This window comes from Lissotriton helveticus, chromosome 11, assembly GCF_964261635.1.
Source record: "Lissotriton helveticus chromosome 11, aLisHel1.1, whole genome shotgun sequence".
NCBI lineage: Eukaryota > Metazoa > Chordata > Amphibia > Caudata > Salamandridae > Lissotriton > Lissotriton helveticus.
In genome coordinates, this window is record NC_136072.1 from 334,798,057 (window position 1) to 334,816,785 (window position 18,729).

The 18,729-nt window shown below is 49.6% G+C and overlaps 1 protein-coding gene across 4 annotated transcripts in view; it reads left to right on the forward strand.

The window, feature by feature from the left end:
• HDLBP (high density lipoprotein binding protein) overlaps positions 1-18,729 on the forward strand; it is a 1,657,332-nt gene that overhangs the window by 849,625 nt on the left and 788,978 nt on the right. For all 4 annotated transcript variants that reach the window (XM_078665718.1, XM_078665720.1, XM_078665719.1 and 1 more), the window contains exon 16: positions 14,871-15,002. In XM_078665718.1, coding sequence (XP_078521844.1) covers positions 14,871-15,002 — 132 coding nt within the window. The remainder of the gene's footprint in view (positions 1-14,870; positions 15,003-18,729) is intronic.

The following is an 18,729-nucleotide window of genomic DNA, read 5'->3' on the forward strand; positions in this document are numbered from 1 at the left end:
GACCTAGCACCTCGCCCAGGATGTGCATTGTTGCAGGCCCAGAAGAGCGGGGGGCTCTCCACCCAGGGGTCCAGCAACATGTCTACTGTGTAGCAGCCTAGGCGGCCTCTCAGACCAGACGTGGATTGTAGGTTAGGTTTTCAGGGGGCACCTTTAAGATGCCCTCTGGTGCATTTTACATCAAATCCCCCACTGGCATCAGTGTGGGTTTAATGTGCTGAGAAGTTTAATATCAAACTTGTCAGTCTTAAGTGGAGCCATTATGGTGCTATGGAGTTCGTAATGACAACCTCCCAGCACCGTATACTCTTAATGGCATCACTGCACTTGCAGTACCCAGGAATGGCCCTGGGTGCTGTAGGGGAACAGGGCTCATGCACCTGTGCCCACACCACTGGCACAGGGCACCCAGTTAGAGGGATGACTGAGGTATGCCAGGGCAGTGGGTCTCGTGGGCATGGCACAAATAACAAGCGAAGCGAGCATGGGAAGGGAGCCGCACTAAGACCCAAAGGCTGAACGCTGCCTTGCGCTCCTGCAGCGTGCACCAGTAGGCTCTCTGATTGGTTGACAAGGTCCACCAGTCAGTTCTTATTTGCTATTTGGCAACCAATAAGAGCCAACTGGCGCGGGAAGGCTGGAAGGCTTTCTGAACTCTCCCTGAACCTTCCCTTGACACGCCTAACATGCGACGCCATGTCTCCTTTTTTTGTCTGGCCCAGAAACTTCATCATGACAGTCATCCAGTCTGGACTAGCAGGCGATCCAGTCTGGATGGACTGGGCAAAAAAGCCCAAGGAAGGTAACATATAGCTCATTTCCCTTGGTTGGCCACTGTTTAGCATAAACGGTGACGCAAGCCCATGGAAATGAGGGGCGGGGCTTATAGCCCTTTGCTAAAAGCATGAGCGCAGCAACGCTAGGCGAGACCTGAAAAGGACACTTCGGTCACAAAATGCATGGGAGCTTTTCAGTACCCATCTGGTAGGGGTCCTTTTCGCCGCTCCTTTTTCGGGGGGGGGGGGGGGGGGCAATAATGCAAGGGTAGGGACAAAGGTTACACATCCGGTACTTCCCCTGCAGCGAACAGTGACTTTACTCCTCTTCCCCCGAGCATTCCACACCTGTCTGGGGAGGCATCTCAATTCCTTTCCATATGAAATACAATAACTTCAGACATATGGGTCCTAGATATTATCCAATCTGGTTATTGCCTGGAGCTTACTGACAATCCCCTAAACATTCCTCTCCACGCCCACTCCCACCCTTATTCAATGTGCGCTCCCCGGACGCGCAGCGGACAAGCGCAGCGGGCGCCAAAGGTAAGCCCGTCTGTGCCCGTCCGCGGCTGGCCGTGGCATGGGGCACGTCATTCTGCCCATCTCATTCAATACTCCTTTACCGAGCTGCTCGATCTGCATGCCCCTTGGCCTCTAACCCCGACAGCCCGTTTGCAGCTCGATCACTTGGGCCTGGGATACGCCCGAGAGGCTTTTCCTGAGCTCGATACCTGCTCGTATAAAGGCAACAATCAGTCATCCTCCTACAGAGTTTACTTTAGAGGAGGATTTTGAGGCAATAATGCAAGGGTAGGGACCAAGGTTACACATCCGGTACTTCCCCTGCAGCGAACAGTGACTTTACTCCTCTTCCCCCGAGCATTCCACACCTGTCTGGGGAGGCATCTCAATTCCTTTCCATATGAAATACAATAACTTCAGACATATGGGTCCTAGATATTATCCAATCTGGTTATTGCCTGGAGCTTACTGACAATCCCCTAAACATTCCTCTCCACGCCCACTCCCACCCTTATTCAATGTGCGCTCCCCGGACGCGCAGCGGACGCCAAAGGTAAGCCCGTCTGCGCCCGTCCGCGGCTGGCCGTGGCACGGGGCACGTCATTCTGCCCATCTCATTCAATACTCCTTTACCGAGCTGCTCGATCTGCATGCCCCTTGGCCTCTAACCCCGACAGCCCGTTTGCAGCTCGATCACTTGGGCCTGGGATACGCCCGAGAGGCTTTTCCTGAGCTCGATACCTGCTCGTCCTCTTCCACCCATAGGCTTACCTCTCACCCCCCTCTCCTTGTACCACTCCCCAAGCTCGAGCTCAAGGTGAGCTATCTCAACACCCGCTCACTCGCAAAACATCAGACGGAGATCTATCACCTCCTAGAGGCCGACAGTCCCGATATACTGTTTATAACTGAAACCTGGCTGCATGATGGGTCCTCCCCCGATGTCCTAGCAGTCATCCCGCCTGGCTACTACATCATTCAAGCCAACAGGGCCTCTAGTAGACTTGGTGGGGGAGTAGCAGCCATCATCAAGCTCCCCATCAGATTCTCCGTCCTCACCGTGCCCCCTATCCCCCAGGTTGACTGTTTAGCACTCGGACTGGAATCCCCAGTGTCGCCCCTAGTCTGTGTCTTAGTCTATCGCCCTCCTCAATCCATGCCTAACTTCCCGACTCTGTTCGGAGACTTACTGTCCCAGGTAATCATCAATAATTCTAAAATTCTAATCCTCGGAGACTTCAACTACTGGCCCCGAGACGAGAAGGAGAGCGCGTGCTCTATGGCCTTCTCTGATCTGTTAAATGGCCTAAATTGCTGTCAACACATCAACTCAGCCACGCACACGAAAGGCCACACACTGGACCAGGTCTGGACTTCCAATCTAGAGCTCTCGGTCCCCCTTATACTGCCCTGTGCATTGTCTGACCATTCCCTTATTTCATTTTCCCTCAAAGTCCCTACTTGCCCCAGTAGGCCCCTGGAGGCGAACTTTTCAGCCCGGAACTGGAACAAAGCTGATATCCGCCAATTCATCGACATACTCAGCACCTCCTGTCCCCCTGAATCCGAATCGATCGACACCCAAGCCTCCAACTTAACCCGCTGGCTTGTATCGGCCAGTGACATGATTGCCTCTCTCAAACGGGTCAAACTTAGGCACCCCCATGATGCCCAGAAATGGTTCACGAGGACTTAAAAGCGCTAAAACTCGGCCTTAGGCAAGCCGAGCGCCGCTGGCGTACTAACTATGCCCCTGAAGCTAGGCTAGAGTTCTTAACCCTACTTAAAGGTTACAAGTCTTCCATCGTGCTAGCTAAAACCCTGTACTTCTCCAATAAAATCGTGGAGTCAGCCAGTAAAGCAAAAGACATCTTCTTGATCGTGGAGGAGCTATCTCACCCCGACAGGGTCTCCATCAAACCCCTCCCCTCACAGGGACTCTGTGACTCTCTTAATCACTTCTTCGTTGAGAAGATTGAAAAAATGAAAAACAGTATCTCGGTACCATCCCTATCTGACTCTTCCGGGCCCCCCGCTAATCCCCAGGTTGACCCTCCCAATACCCACTCTCTCTCAGATTCCCCTCATCCTGGAGGCGGACTTTGCCGCTCTTCTTAGCAAAGTCACCTCAGGGTCCCCTAATGATTGTTGCCCCCCCAAGATCCTTCGTGAAGTCTTCACCGCCTGCCCAGCCCCTCCACTGGCACTCCTGAACAACTCCCTCACTCTTGGCCTAGTTCCTAGCACCTTTAAGGCAGCCGAGGTAGTACCTATCTTGAAGAAGCCCAAAGCCGACCCTACGATCATGTGCAATTTTCGTCCCATCTCCCTCCTTCCCTACCTCAGTGAGGTGCTCGAGTCGCACGTTACCAACATCTTGAGCTCGTTTGTTGAGCAGTCTCATTTTCTGGACTCTCAACAGGCCGGGTTCAGACCCGCCCACTCTACAGAGATGGTCATACTCTCTGTCATGGAAGAACTGCGTAGGGGGGCCGATTCTAACATCAGCCAGGCCCTAGTGCTCCTGGATCTGTTGGCCGCCTTTGACACGGTCGACCATGCCATCCTTGTCGACCGTGTCAGACAGGCTGGGATCGGAGGCACTGCCCTGGATTCGGTCCGCTCGTTTCTTACCAGACGCCAGCAAGCGGTCCGACTTCCCAGTTCTCCGCGGACAAGGTGGGGCTGACCTGCGGCGTACCGCAGGGTTCTTCTCTGTCCCCGCTCCTTTTTAACTTATACCTCACTCCTCTGATCAGATCCCTCCGCGACAGGAATGTCACCGCGTTTAATTACGCGGATGACATCCAGCTAGTCTTTAACATCAACTCCTCGGCTCAGTCAGTCTCTGACTTTCAAGCCACCCTCTGTCATATCAGCGACTGGATGGGAGCAAACCATCTGAAGCTCAACCCCGACAAGACCGAACTGGTTCTTGTCAGAGGGCCCTCCAATCCTTGGACTTCCAACTTCTGGCCCGCCAGTTTAGGCTTGCCTCCCAGCCCAGCCAACTCCGTCAAAAGTTTGGGGATCATCATCAGCAAAGACCTCTCGATGAAACCCCAGATAAATGCCACTGTTTCTTCCTGCTTTTTCCAATTGCGAAAAATTCGGAAAATTGCGCGCTTCCTCACCACCGAAGCTCTTACCCTGGCCCTCTTGGCGTTAGTCGTCTCTAGAATTGACTACGCCAACTCCCTGTACGTTGGCGTCCCTGATTACTAACTTAAACATTTACAGCTTGTCCAGAACCAGGCGGCACGCCTCATCTTCCATCAACCGAGGCACCACCACGTCCGTCCTCTACTAAAATCCCTGCACTGGCTCCCTGTCTCTGAAAGCTGCAAATTCAAGTTTGGCTGCCTTGTCTTCAAAGCTTTGGCCGGCCTCGGCCCTACTTTCATCTCCTCTCTCATCCGCCCCTACATTCCCTCTCGTAATCTCCGCTCGGCTCACCTGGCTCTACTCAAAGTCCCCAGAGTCAAGCGTAAGAAATGGGGAGGCTTAAGATTTTCATTCCTCGCTCCATCTTTCTGGAATGCCCTCCCAGGAGACTTAAGTCTGGCTTCGCCTTATACCCATTTTAGATCTCTCCTTAAGACCCACCTGTTTCGTACTGCCTACAATTAACCTGCTCTTCCTCCCCTGTTACGACTTCTCTCCCCCTGCCCCCCTTAGGCAGCTGCCTATTGTCCTTATGTTCTAGCGCCAAGAAACTGTATAGTGTATGCTGCGCTTTACAAATGCCTTTCACATCACATCACATCCTCTGCAGACATACAAAATGTCACCAGAACATCTGGAGTTTTTCAAACAAGTACACTCTACTGCAAAAAAGCGCTATTGGGCCCATCCCATTACAATATCAAGGACTCTGGGTATGCTCCCTATACTTTTTCATACCCAAAAAGGACAAATCTCTCAGGCCTATATTAGACCCCAGAGACGTAAACCTCTATATTCAGTCGGACCTTTTTCACATGGTAACACTCTAACAAGTGCTCCCACTCCTTCACTAAGGCGACAATCTGTCTACTTTGGACTTAAAGGACGCCTACTTCCATATTCCAAGAGATCCCGCTCATCGCAAATACCTCGGGTTTGTGGTAGGGGGACAACATTATCAGTTCAAAGCACTCCTATTCGGAGCCCCCACTGCTCCCAACGTATTCTCCAAATGCCTGGCAGTAGTCGCAGGATATCTGCGAAGACAACATATTTACGTCTTTCCATACTTGGACGACTGGTTCATCAAAGCCAGTACTCTAACAAAGTGTCTACAGCACACTCACAGAACAGTACACTTAATGCACGACCTGGCTTAATAGTAAATCTGTTAAAGTCCCCTATCCAACCCTCCAATACACAAACGTACTAAGGAGCCACTCTAGATGCACAAAAAGCTATAGCCTGTCTCAACCCAGTCAGAATCCACAATATTCAGGCTCTAATTTCCAAGTTTCAGCCCTACCGCTCATTACCAGCACGGATATTCATGCAGCTACTGGGAATGATGGCATCTTGCATCATGATAGCTCCCTATGCAAGACTTCAAATGGGTCCCCTTCAGGAATGTTTAGCACGTCCGTGGAATCAATCTCGGGGTCAATTGGTAGATCTAGTGTTGGTGGATGGCCGCACTCATCTCTCTGCAGTGGTGGAATCCACAGAATCTTTCTACAGGGTCGCCCTTCATCGACCCAGTTCCACAGACTGTGCTAACAGCAAATGCATTGTTCAATGGTTGTGGAGCTCATCTCCACACTCACACAATTCAGGGATTGTGGTATCAAAAGCAAAAGCAACTCCACATAAACCATCTAGAGTTGCAGGCAGTCTTTCTAGCGCTCAAAGCCTTCCAGACTCCCCTTGTAGGCAAAGTTGTCCTAATACGCACAGACAACACGATGACCATTTATTACACACAGAAATAGGGGAGGCACTCTCTCCAACTGTCATACCATGCACAAGCCATTTAACGCAAGATTCATCTCCGAGCGGAACACCTACCAGGAGTGAACAACCAGATCGCAGATCTACTCAGCAGACAAACACAACAGATCCACGAGTGGGAACTTCACCCTCCAGTTCTTCTCCAGTTCTTCTCCAGTTCTTCCAGATGTGGGGTTTCCCCAGACATCTGTTTGCCACACACTACAACGCAAAATGCCCATACTTCGCCTCCGGGTATCCACACCCATTATCCAAAGGCAGTGCTCTGTGGATAAACTGGTCAGGAAAATTTGCCTATGCTTTTCTGCTTCTCTCACTCATTCCACTAGTGGTTCGGAAGCTCAGACAAACATCCCTCGCACTAATCCTGGTATCTCCCATTTGGGCCCATCAACCCTGGTTCACTACCCTGTTGGAACTCTCAGTAGTTCTTTATCAAACACTACATCTCACACCCAGTCTCCTCACACAGAGCCATGGAGAGATAAGACATCCAGATCCCAAACCTCTCAACCTTGCGATCTGGCACCTGAAATCAGAGTTTGGTTATCTGAATCTTCCACCAGACTGTATGAATATCATTAGAGAAGCCAGGAGACCTACTACAAGAACTTGCTATGCTGCTAAATGGAAGCAGTTTATTTATTGTAATAACCACATTAATCCACTGGATGCTTCAGTTTAAAGTATCATTTGTTATTTACTGCATTTGCAGCACTCAAATGTAGCATATAAATCTATACGCTTACATCTCACTGCAATAGCTGCATACCTTCAGAATAGACATCTGCCTTTTTTTCAGAGTGCCTGTTATCAAGGGTTTTATGTCTGGACTTAAAAGACTCATTCCACCAAGACTTCCACCTGCCCTAGTGTGGAATCTTAATATTGTCCTCACCAGACTAATGGGTCCACCTTCTGAACCATTGCATAAATATGAACTGGAATTTCTCACTTGGAAAGTTTCTTTCCTCATTGCTATTACATCATGGAGGAGAGGGGGTAAAAAAAAAAAAACCCTGCAGGAGCTTTTGCTCCACCACACAAATGCAATCCCATTTCTAAATCCGGTATTGCTCGGTGGAAAGTTAAATGTATTCAAACATGCTATGCAAAAGCAAAGAGGACTTTACCAATTCCCCCTAGAGTGCATTTGACCCGCAAACTAGGGGCTTCTAATGCTTTCTTAGAAAAGATCTCCGTAGCTGACATCTGTAAGGCTACAACATGGTCGACACCACACACATTTACAAAACTCTATTGTGTAGATGTGTTAGCCAGACAACAAGCTGATGCAGGCCAGGCAGTTCTTTGAACACTTTTTCAAACGAATGCTAAATCTACAGGTTATCCACCGGTTTGGGAGAATACTGCTGTATAGTCTATTCAAATCATGTGATCTACAGCTCACATGTATCAACAAAGGAGGGAGTTAGAAGGGCAATATTTTACGGGGTCCAGTGTATATGCCCTTGAACCATAACAACTAACATAAGGAATACACTGTTCCCCAGGAGGAGGTACTAAAACGGCATAACCAAGCGGAAAAAGGCAGCATGCAGGGAGATCAGAAAAAGGGGGGGAAATTCCCCTTTCGGAACTGAAACCCTCACACACCCAGCAAGCTAGGTGTCATGCTTCATCATATGGGTTTTGCTCCTCGTCAGACTGGCGCTGCAATGTCTGACAGGCACCCATAAAGGGGCTCTTTATCGAAGATCTTTTGTTCCTGCCAGTTGGTGCATGTGGGTATGAGGGCTGCAGGAAAAGTGTAGACGTGAGTGAGAGTGGTGAAGATTAAAAAAGTTAGTGAATCCACTGCAATATTTATTGGTGTGGTACACCACCTTATTAAAAACAGTGAGGCGACAGCACACGCTGGTGCAAAGATCCAGTAGTGTCTATCTTACCTAAAGGTAGACATGGACATGTTTCATGCTTTGAGCAATTCATCAGGACCTACAATATAAAATAAAGTGCTACACAAACAGGAAGGGGAAATACTACCTTCCTCTAGAAATTGGACTGCAGGCCAGATGGTCCTGCTCAGTCTAAGTGGGACCTAAGAAAGGGCGACATAAGGGGAAACGAGTTAGCCCTCAATAGGCTCTATAGTTATTGCAGGTCGCCACAGCTCGTTTACAGTGTTTATGACCAGTGGGTAAGGAGCGTGGGGTTACCCATCCTGTACCATGAGGTTCAAAGTACACAGTGATTGTATTAAACAATCTAATAAAATCAAAGGGAGACATAAGCAGTGGCAATCAGTGCGACTATGGATTACTATGCCTCAATTGTGAATAATACAATGACTCAATTGTGAACAACAAAAAGTGTCACCCATTTTTCGGATGTCTCACCCTACTAAGACTGACATGGGCGTCTCCGGTCTTCTCTGTAAAGCGTGGCACCAAAGTGGTTGGTTCCTTGGAAGTAAGGGAAAGACATTGTCAGGGAAAAGGTAATGGGCCCCTCTAAACATTGTCGTAAACAGACCCACACACCGGAGGTACACCGCGGAAGCCAGAAAGGCGGGCATACCACTCTCAGAAGCCGCTCGCAGTGAGACAGCGGGGACCGCTGGTAGACCATGTGGGCAGAAAGGCAGTGCACCACCTTGGAGGCCCCGCGCCACACACCCCCATCAACCCAAAGGGGTCAACGAAGAGGAGACTCTGAACCACCGCAGAAGACACATACCCAAAGCACAACACAGTAGACAATTGCTCCCTGGTCCATGTGGTATCAAGGAGATAAAGCTCAAAATCCATACAGAGAAAACCTCTCCATCTGGCGCAGGTATTTCGACGATATCCTGAGCAACACCCAGGGGAGGATCTGACAGGCTGGTACTCGCCTGGATCCCCACTTATCATCATCAGCTACTGTCAACCATGAAAGAAAAGGGGATAAAAATGTGCAGTGAAACCAAAGTGTTTAACATATGCTAAATGACCCTGTGGAGGTGTGATAGAACCCCGGAAATTCAAGTTCTATACCACCACTGTGTTATAAAGAGCTGAGCTAAACTGGCAACTACACCTTTATTCGGTGCTGTTTGCTCACTCTATTAAAAACAACAACCAACATGTTTCATCACCTCTCTAAACTTTACCGGTGATTTCTTCAGGGTTTTTCAGGGTCAGCGTGAATCTTGCACTACTGGATTTTCCCTTTATTGTACCTGTAGTTAAATAGGGCAACAAACATACACACACATACATTGTACCCAATGTGTCTTGGTTAGGGTATTTTTAAAAATTAAAAATTCAATCATTGAGAATGAAGAGGTTTGAGCGAGAAACGTCTCCACATTTAGAAAATGTTATTGTTCATCATACGTTACCAGGTGGCCTTTGTGTTATGAGCCTACCCGGCCCCCGTAGAAGAATCTACGTCTGATGGACACCACTACACCATTAGTGAGTCCCGTTTACCCGCCTGACGGTCGGTCTTCTGTAAAACAATGTAAGGAAAAAGAACCCAATTTGTTGAACTAATCACATGTATTTATGTTCTTAGCTTCTGTTGGCAGTATGCCTTAATTATGTGCGCGCATTAATAATGGCAGGGTTATTCAAAAAGGTACCATTAGCCAGATGTGTGAGGGTATTTCTTACATGTGATATAAAGCGACTTGCTGCAGCTCTTTTGTACAATGGTACCTCTGAAACAGATCCAAGGTGCACTTTAGCACTTGCCAATCGGTGCTGCCAATTTGTCCTTGTGTTAATTTATTGTGGCAGTGCTACACCTAACCGTCTTGATTTATTTTGAATAATTGTACAGTTGAACGGAGTTGTATAGGGTGTATTTAAGAAAAAACAATGGTGTAAATAGTACGTGTTGGCAGTCCTGGTGCTATTCAAGTGGTGTATTGAATCTCCGTTTGTTTTAGCACCTAGTAGGTTGAATGTGTCAGGTGTGTTGTGAAATGAGTGAGTTTGTGAGAATTAATGTATATGTGTGAATTTTCTTAACTATCCCTTGTGTCCATTCCCATTGTTTGTACAGAATTTGATATAAAAAGGATTACATTTCTGGAGATTTATAAATAAGTACATTTGAATGAATAGCTACTAATGAGCATTCAGATGCATTGTCTTGTGGTCTATGCATTTTTGAGAAATTGTAGTTTTGAATAAGGAATCGGTATTGGCATTTCTTCTTGTTGCTTAATTCTGTGCGAGCATTAATAATGGCAGGGTTATTCAAAAAGGTACCATTAGCCAGATGTGTGAGGGTATTTCTTACATGTGATATAAAGCGACTTGCTGCAGCTCTTTCGTACAATGGTACCTCTGAAACAGATCCAAGGTGCACTTTAGCCCATGGATTCCAATTTGACCTTGCCCACTACAGAAATGATCAAACAGCTACAACATCAGAAATCAAATTGATGTTTAGCTTTCAGATGTAAAGGAACCAGAGGGTTTCTGCTACCCATGGAAAGTAAACATCTTAATTAAATATAACTATCGGTAATCCCCTGATCCTCAAAACACCAAATTTCCAAGCCATAAATAACATTTTGTCTGTATACTATGTAGGTTGTACTAGTGGGCTGGCTAATAAATAGTCTTTAGCTTCATTAGTATAGCATTTGTTTTTGGCACGTTTATGAGCTAGTCCTTTTGTAGGAAGGTTGACCCCTGACTATGGTTGCCCCCAACTTTTTGCCTGGTGTTTTGCTGGTTTTCTGACTTAGTTGCCCTGAGGCCCTGCTGTTCAGGACCTCAGGCCCACTGCTCTCTCTGTAAAATGGATTCCATGTACCTTAGGTACATATCTAAATTGGATACTGAGTCACCTTATCAGTCCCTGTACTGTGTACCTTAGGTACCCAGGGCCTAGGTGTACCCAGGGCCTACCAGGGGCTGCAGCATGTATTATGCCACCCCTGGATGGCCATCCAAATCTGACACAACTGGCTGCACGACAGCTGGGGCAAGGTGGTGTACTCACCCTTTGCTTTAGATATAGTATACCTATATCTAACCCTAAAATGGACACACAGATCTCCTATCAGTCACTCCTATGGCAGGCCTTAACAATCCTGAAGGCAGAGTGCTTGGAATCGTGTGAGATGGTGCTCTGGCACGAGCTGAGCCTGTCTGCGGCTTTCGGGATCCATCCCTTAGCCGTTTCCATGATATCGCATACCATATACTCTTAAGTGCATTATAATCCTCGCGGTTATGTGCCAACTCTGGTATCGCTTTATCAAAACATGTCGAGTAAGGTGTCATACGAATTGGAATACTAACCCCTCGCCAATTCTGGCGACGGGGTTAGCATTCCACCCTTCTAGAGGGACACGACATGCCTGTAACCTATAACCCGGTTAAAAGTCAGACAGAGCCTTAGCATCCACAAAATGGATGCTGCCACCGAGACACAAGTCTGCCCTCCTGCTGCTGGGAGTCCTCCCAGAGCAGGAGATAAGGACAAAGGGTTTCCTGCCAGGGGCGGTGCCAGCACCGTCCCAGACAGGGTTTTGTGTATTGTAGGTAGGCAGGGCTTTAGAGGAAGGTGACTGCACGTGGCACCCCGGTGCTCACTGTGCATAGGCTGGCTGGAACCAGTTCCAGGGTCACTCCAGACCCTGTGCTGGGGAAAAGCCCGCCAAGGAAGTGGGTGTAACCACCCCCCTCCTAGTCCCACCCATAGGGCAGGACTTAGTCGCGTGCCAGCCCCTTTTTACAGGATAAAGGTAGAGACTGGCCCCCTTCCAAATCAGATCATCTTTGAATCCTGAAATTACTTTCTGCGAAAGGAACTCAAGACTTCTTCCTAAGATTTCTCCCTTGTGACTAAGGAGTAGTCACCCTGCATCCGCAGGCACCATCTTAAGAACACTGCGGTCTGCTGTAAGTCCTTCCTCCGGAATCCGACTGCCCAGCTCGACGAGAACCGGCTTCCCTGGCACCTCTGACCTCTACCCACCTCTACAGCCCAGCTGAGAACCGTGGGTGCGACGAGACCTCAAGGGACCGGCCATCTGCAAGACTGCACGACTTCTTTCCAGCAAGCCCGCCGAGTAATCTACTGGTGAGTGCTTTGGGGTCCGAGAAGCCCCGACTCTGAGCAGCTCCAGCTCCGAAGTGCAGCCCCCCAGCATCTCCACGATCTGCGTGGGGCCCTTCTGCTTTCCGCTGCTCACCGCGTTGTTTGGCTACTAGCCCGTTGGCTTGTGGCCTTCCTGACGACGCCCGACGACATTTCTGCTGCTGGTCTGGTTGCTCCAGACTGGCCCTTGCTCCCCTCCAGAAGAGGAGCACCCCGGACCCTCCTGGTCCACTCAAGACGCCATTTTGAGTCCACCGCGTGGGCTTGAATTAGCCAAGGCTTGTTGCCCAATCCTGGGTAACTTCGACGCCAACGACTTCATCCATCGTGGGACAGCTCGCACCTCCATCCTGGTCGCCGACATCGCCTCCTGGTCCGAGAGACTGCAGAGCCCAGCAGCGCCCACTCACCTGACTGCGGTGACTTCGCCCGGTGCCATCCTGGTGCCCACTTAATCACTGGCTAGTGATTCAAGAACTTGGTCCCCTCTGCTTTCAGGTTTCTTCTTCCTTGATCCAGGCTTGGATCCATCGAACTTTTCTTCACTGGTCGCCTGCCAGCAACTTCTTCCTTCCAGGCTCCTGGTCCGGCAACGAGATCCCCGACGTCTTTTCAGACCTATGCAGCTGCAGCCCCTGGGCTAGGTAACTTCGGCACTCCGGTGTCCCAGCATAGCCTCACTATCCAAGGGTCAGGATCCACTGTCGTTTTCTCCCTACCAGGTCGGGTTCGCCCGTGAACACTAACTTTGTGAATTCTAGCTTCCATAGACTTTGTCCCGCATCCCGCGTGAGAGTGCACACTCTGCACCCGAGTCCCCTGGGCCTCCTAGTAGTAATCTAACGATTCCCTAGTCCAGTCCTAGCGATTCCAAAGCCTATTAGAACTGTTACTTACCTGCTAGTAATTCGCATTCCACTTTTAGCGTATATGGTTTTTCGTGCCCCTCGGGCATTTGTGTAACGTGCTAACTTAAAAGTATTTTCGTAAGAGTTTTGTTGTGTGCTTAGCTCCCTGTCTCATAAAGAGCCAGGGTAGTCTTGTTATAAATAAATACACTGTTTATTTTCATAACAACTTGTGTGGTGTCCTTTCACTGGGTGTTCAAGGGGTAATGTGATGGTAAAACAGCTGGCTTAACACGCCCTCTAGAGTCTTAGCCTTAGACTGCTCGTATCCATGCTACTAGGATAGCTGGTCTATAAGGTTGACTTACAACCAATCATCAATAAGGGTTGTTTGGACTGATATATAGTGATCACTAGAATAGTGAGCACTGCACATCAGGCCAACTTCTCACACCGCGTGAGAGTGCACACTCTGCACCCGAGTCCCCTGGGTCTCCTAGTAGTAATCTAACGATTCCCTAGTCCAGTCCTAGCGATTCCAAAGCCTATTAGAACTGTTACTTACCTGCTAGTAATTCGCATTCCACTTTTAAAGTATATGGTTTTTCGTGCCCCTCGGGCATTTGTGTATAACGTGCTAACTTAAGTATTTTCGTAAGAGTTTTGTTGTGTGCCTAGCACCCTGTCCTCATAAAGAGTACAGGGTTGTTGTGATTCTAATAAATACACTGTTTATTTTCATAACACTTGTGTGGTGTCCTTTCACTGGGTGTTCAAGGGGTAATGTGATGGTAAAACAGCTGGCTTAACACGCCCTCTAGAGTCTTAGCCTTAGACTGCTCGTATCCATGCTACTAGGATAGCTGGTCTATAAGGTTGACTTACAACCAATCATCAATAAGGGTTGTTTGGACTGATATATAGTGATCACTAGAATAGTGAGCACTGCACATCAGGCCAACTTCTCACACCTTTTCATTACTATGTTTGATAAAGTAAACCGTGTTTCCAAACAGGAGGGCGAGGTTTTTTCCATAACTTTGTGGTATCATTGTTTAGCCACCTCTTGAAGTAGTTAACCTCTTATAAATACAGACTAAAAGAGGAGCTCATCCACACCCCTGACGAGCTCCTGATGGCTTTAGGAAGCTGTTGCTACATGTTCATAACAGACCATAGTTTACCCAAGCAGGTCTATGGCTGATTTAAAGATGCAGCTTTTGACTGTTGACTAGGTCAAAGGCTTTATTTTAAGTTTATAAATGTCATATATAGTGCAGTTTATTTTAATGTGCACATATTTTATACAAATGCACAGGAAGAATTTGTTTAGTAGAGTGGGAAAATATCCTGGAACTGGGGTGCCCTGGTGCAAAGCCCTAGTAGGAAAACATTAAATCGCGAAGCCATTCATACAGTGCTCGGATACCACAACTAGATGGCAGGGATATGCCCACTATTCTGTCTGAGATGCAAAATTGTGCACTGTTGCACAAGGAAATTGTTATTAGTGTTTTACCATGATGTGCATTTCCCTGCCCAGTATTCCAGTACTCCCAGTTTGAGGTTATAAATACTGTCTTTCCCACTTGTTGTAGGCCTTTGTCTACTTGCAGCTCTTTAATTGCCTTGATTAGTCTGGATTTTGACCAGTCACATGATTGCATTTTGTCTTCTCATCTTAAAATGTCTATTTCAGATCCGTGAAGAATGTAACACCAAGATTGATCTCCCGGCAGAGAACAGCAACTCTGAGATGATCGTAATCACAGGCAAGAAAGAGAACTGCGAAGCTGCCAGGAACCGTATCCTGGCTGTCCAGAAAGAGCAGGTAATCAAGATGGTTTATTCAGTTTTGTCTGTCTCCTGCCTTCCCTTTTTTCAGCTTCTTTTGGCACCCTATAGGATATTTTTTCTGTTGCCAACGGTCTTGGTAATAGTAGGATACCTTAAAGTTCTTGCTACTATTTCATAAAGTTTTAAATGTTCCGTAAATGTAAAATTAAGCCTATAATATGTATTTGTATGAAATACCAATTTTATTAGTTTACTTTTGCAACATCACTCGGAGGAATAATCATTCTGTCATGCACATACAGCCTGATTCATCAAGCGTAATAGTGCTCGCAAAGGGCCAGATTCTCAGAATCTGGCCCTTTGCGAGCGCAATTTTTGCATTTGGGATTCATCATCCCAAATGCAAAAATCGGTAATTGCTAATTCGCTAATTTGCGAGGAATTACATTTAAGGAATCTCTATTTGAGATTCCCTAAATGCAATTCATGAAGCATTTAAAAATTGCGAAAATGCAATTTTGGGCCGCTATTTACCGAGAGGTCAGACCTCTCGGTAAATAGCAAAAACTTAGAAAAATGCTTTTAAAAGCATTTTTCTAAGTTGCATGTTGCACACACACATGTCCCTTGGACATGTGTGTGCGCAACACCTGTTTCAATTTGTATTTCAGGGGTGCTACAGGGTGTCCTATGGACACCCCTGGCACCCTTTCAATCGCTATCTTATTTGCGAGTAGCAAATTGCTAATCGCAAATAAGGAATACTCCCCATTCATTCCTATGGGCCTTTTGGCCCATAGGAATGAATGGGGAGTTATTCCTTATTTGCGATTAGCAATTTGCTACTCGCAAATAAGGAATGTGTAGGAATCGCTATTTATTTAGCAATTCCTACATGAATACCGTTTTGCGAGTCCTTAATAGCGATTCGCTATGAATCGCTATTAGGGGCTCGCAAAACGGCCCGTTGATGAATAAGGCTGTAAGTCATTAATTTATAAACACTGAATTAAATCTCTGGACACATTCACAAGTGCCTCATCCACATAATTATAGCTAAATCTACGTGTCTAATTAAAGCTAACCGATTCTAGCTGATGTTGGTTATTTATCCGTTTTCATTTTACGAAACTTCAAAGGCACATGTCCATATTCAATAAAAAATTATTTTTATAAAAAAAAAGAAAAGGCACATATCTGAAAGAGACATGTTAGTATTAGATTCCTTACCTTAGAATATCCCCAGGCGTCAGACTGGATCCGGAAACTTTTGCGTAGCAGTACCCTTGCGCGTCGGTAGGCGTCGTCTGCGGCTCCGCGTCCGTCGTCGGCGTCGTGGGCGCCGTCATGATGCCGTCTGAGTACTTAGACGCCGCCTACGCGTGCTGACGTCAGTTCTTCTTTTTTCCGCGCCAGCAAGCACAGATCTGGAAAAAGCAGTAACCCTAGTCATTTTTTGACGAACTTTTTTGATCGCTTTTGATCATTTCTCGAAGTCTTTCGACTCCGATCGGTGCCGTAGGGATGCCTGGTTTCAAGCCCTGCGAGGATTGCGACCGCCTGATGTCGGTCACGGATCCTCACCGCCGGTGTTTGACTTGTCTAGGCGTGGATCACGACGACAAGGCCTGCTCCGACTGTCGGGCCCTCTCTTTGAAAGCCAGGCGGGAGCTGTCCCGCAGGCGACTCGAACTCCGGCAGTCGGTCCCGCACCGCGAGAGGTCTCGGTCCCATGGGAGGTCGAGGGACAGGTCGCGGGCTCGGAGCCACCACAGCTTCGGGAGTAGGCCGCACTCCTCCGGGTCGAAGTCGTCGTCCGGTAAGAGGCACAAGAAGTTCAAGCTGTGTCATCGCTCTTCGGACTCCCCCCGACGCGCGCGCGATGCGGCCGGGGATTCGGGCGACACCGCCCACGCGGCTCCGTCAGAGTCGCAGGCGCCGCGTCCAGCCCCATACCCTCCGGTCCCTGGGCTAAACGCGGCGCCGGAGGAGATCGAGCGCTTCCTCATGGCCATGAGGAACCTCTCCTCCGACGGGCTCCGCGGCGCCTTCGGGCCCCGCGGACCCGTCTGGGGCCTCTAGCGGGTCGGGGGCTTCGGCCCCGGCGCAGTCGGGTGCTGTGGCCCCGACGCCGCCGACGCCTTCGGGCCCGGCGCCGCAGGTTCCCGCTATCCCGACGCCGCCGGCGCCTTCGGGCCTGGCGCCGCAGGACGCCACTGGACCTCCTTCGGGATCTGGTTCGTCGCCGGTGGACCTTACGACCTCCCCAGCGTCGGACCCTCAGGTGTCGCCTCCGGCGCCGTCCTCGGGCGGCGCCGTCCCCGGTTCCACCTTCGCTCCTGTTCCGGCGTCGGGACGGACCCGATGGGCGCCGCTCAAGACGTCGTTTGGAGAGTTCCACTTCTATGAACAGGCCCCATTAGTTGAAAACCCTGAGTTTCAGGAGGTGGGTGATGAAGAGGACTGGGAGGGGTCTGAGGACCCTCTGACCAGGGAGTGTCAGTCTCATGAGGACTGGGCAGGAGACCTTGGGGAGGCCAGTGGCCTGGACACCTCTCCAGACACTGGTTTTGTCTCCCCCCCCCCCTCCCCCCCCCCCCCCCCCCCCCACCTTGGCTTCGGAGGAGGGGGCAACCTACAGTGTGGTGCTGATGAGGGCTGCCAAGGCCTTGGGCCTTGAGCTCCCCGTCGCGGCCGTGAGGACTAATCTCCCCACTGAGGTCCTTAAACCGCAGTCAAGCTCGGCCGAGCCTCTGCTGCCTTTTAATGAGGCCTTGACCGACGTTCTTCTGGGCACTTGGTCCAAGCCCGCTACGGGTTCGCCCGTAGATAGGAACGTGGCCAGACGCCACCGCCCAGCCCTGGGCGACCCATGTTTCCTGTCCACCCACCCCACCCCCGAGAGCCTGGTCATCCAGGCCTCTAATTCCCAGACCGCATTCCAGTCAGCTCCACCTGATCAGGAATCCAAGAGGTATGAGAATTATGGAAAGAAAATATTCTCCTCCCTTAGTTTGGGACTGCGGTCTTCAAACACCGCATGCCTCTTGGGCCGTTACACCCACTCTCTGTGGGATACGCCGCAGAAGTGCTGCCAGTGTCCGTTGGAGGTACGGGCCAAACTCAGCCAGGCCCTTGTGGAGGGCCGGGATGCAGCCAAGTATTCCATCCGGTGTGGGCTGGATACCACCGACTCGCTAGGTAGAGCGATGGCAACGACGGTGGCCAACTTTTCGGCAGATGTCCAGAACACACTCATGGACATGCCGTTCGATGGCCGTCGCCTCTTTGGCGACAAAGCAGACCATGCGCTCGAGCGCTTTAAGGACTCCAGGGCTACGGCCAAGTCCTTGGGCCTCTAGGCCCCGCGCCAGCAATCGGCTGCTTATCACTCCTTTCGTGGTCACGGAAGGGGTGCGCCCACACGTGCCGCTAGCCACGCTCCGCAGGGCAATACCCAATGCGGTGGCGGCCGTGAGAACCGCCGTCCGGGCGGTAGGGGTCAACGGCGAGGTCAGTCCACACCTTCCCCCGCAGCATCCACCTCAAAACCCTCCTAGTCCGTGCTTTCAGGCCCATGTGACGCCAGTGGGGGGCAGGGTTCGCCATCACCACCTCCACTGGCGCACTGTCACTTCGGACAGGTGGGTGCTGCAAATCGTCCGAAGGGGCTACGCCCTCCCCTTCGAGGCGACTCCTCCAGCCATGCCACCGCAGAACCACCGTGTATCGGGGGATCACTTGCGACTTCTGCAGGAGGA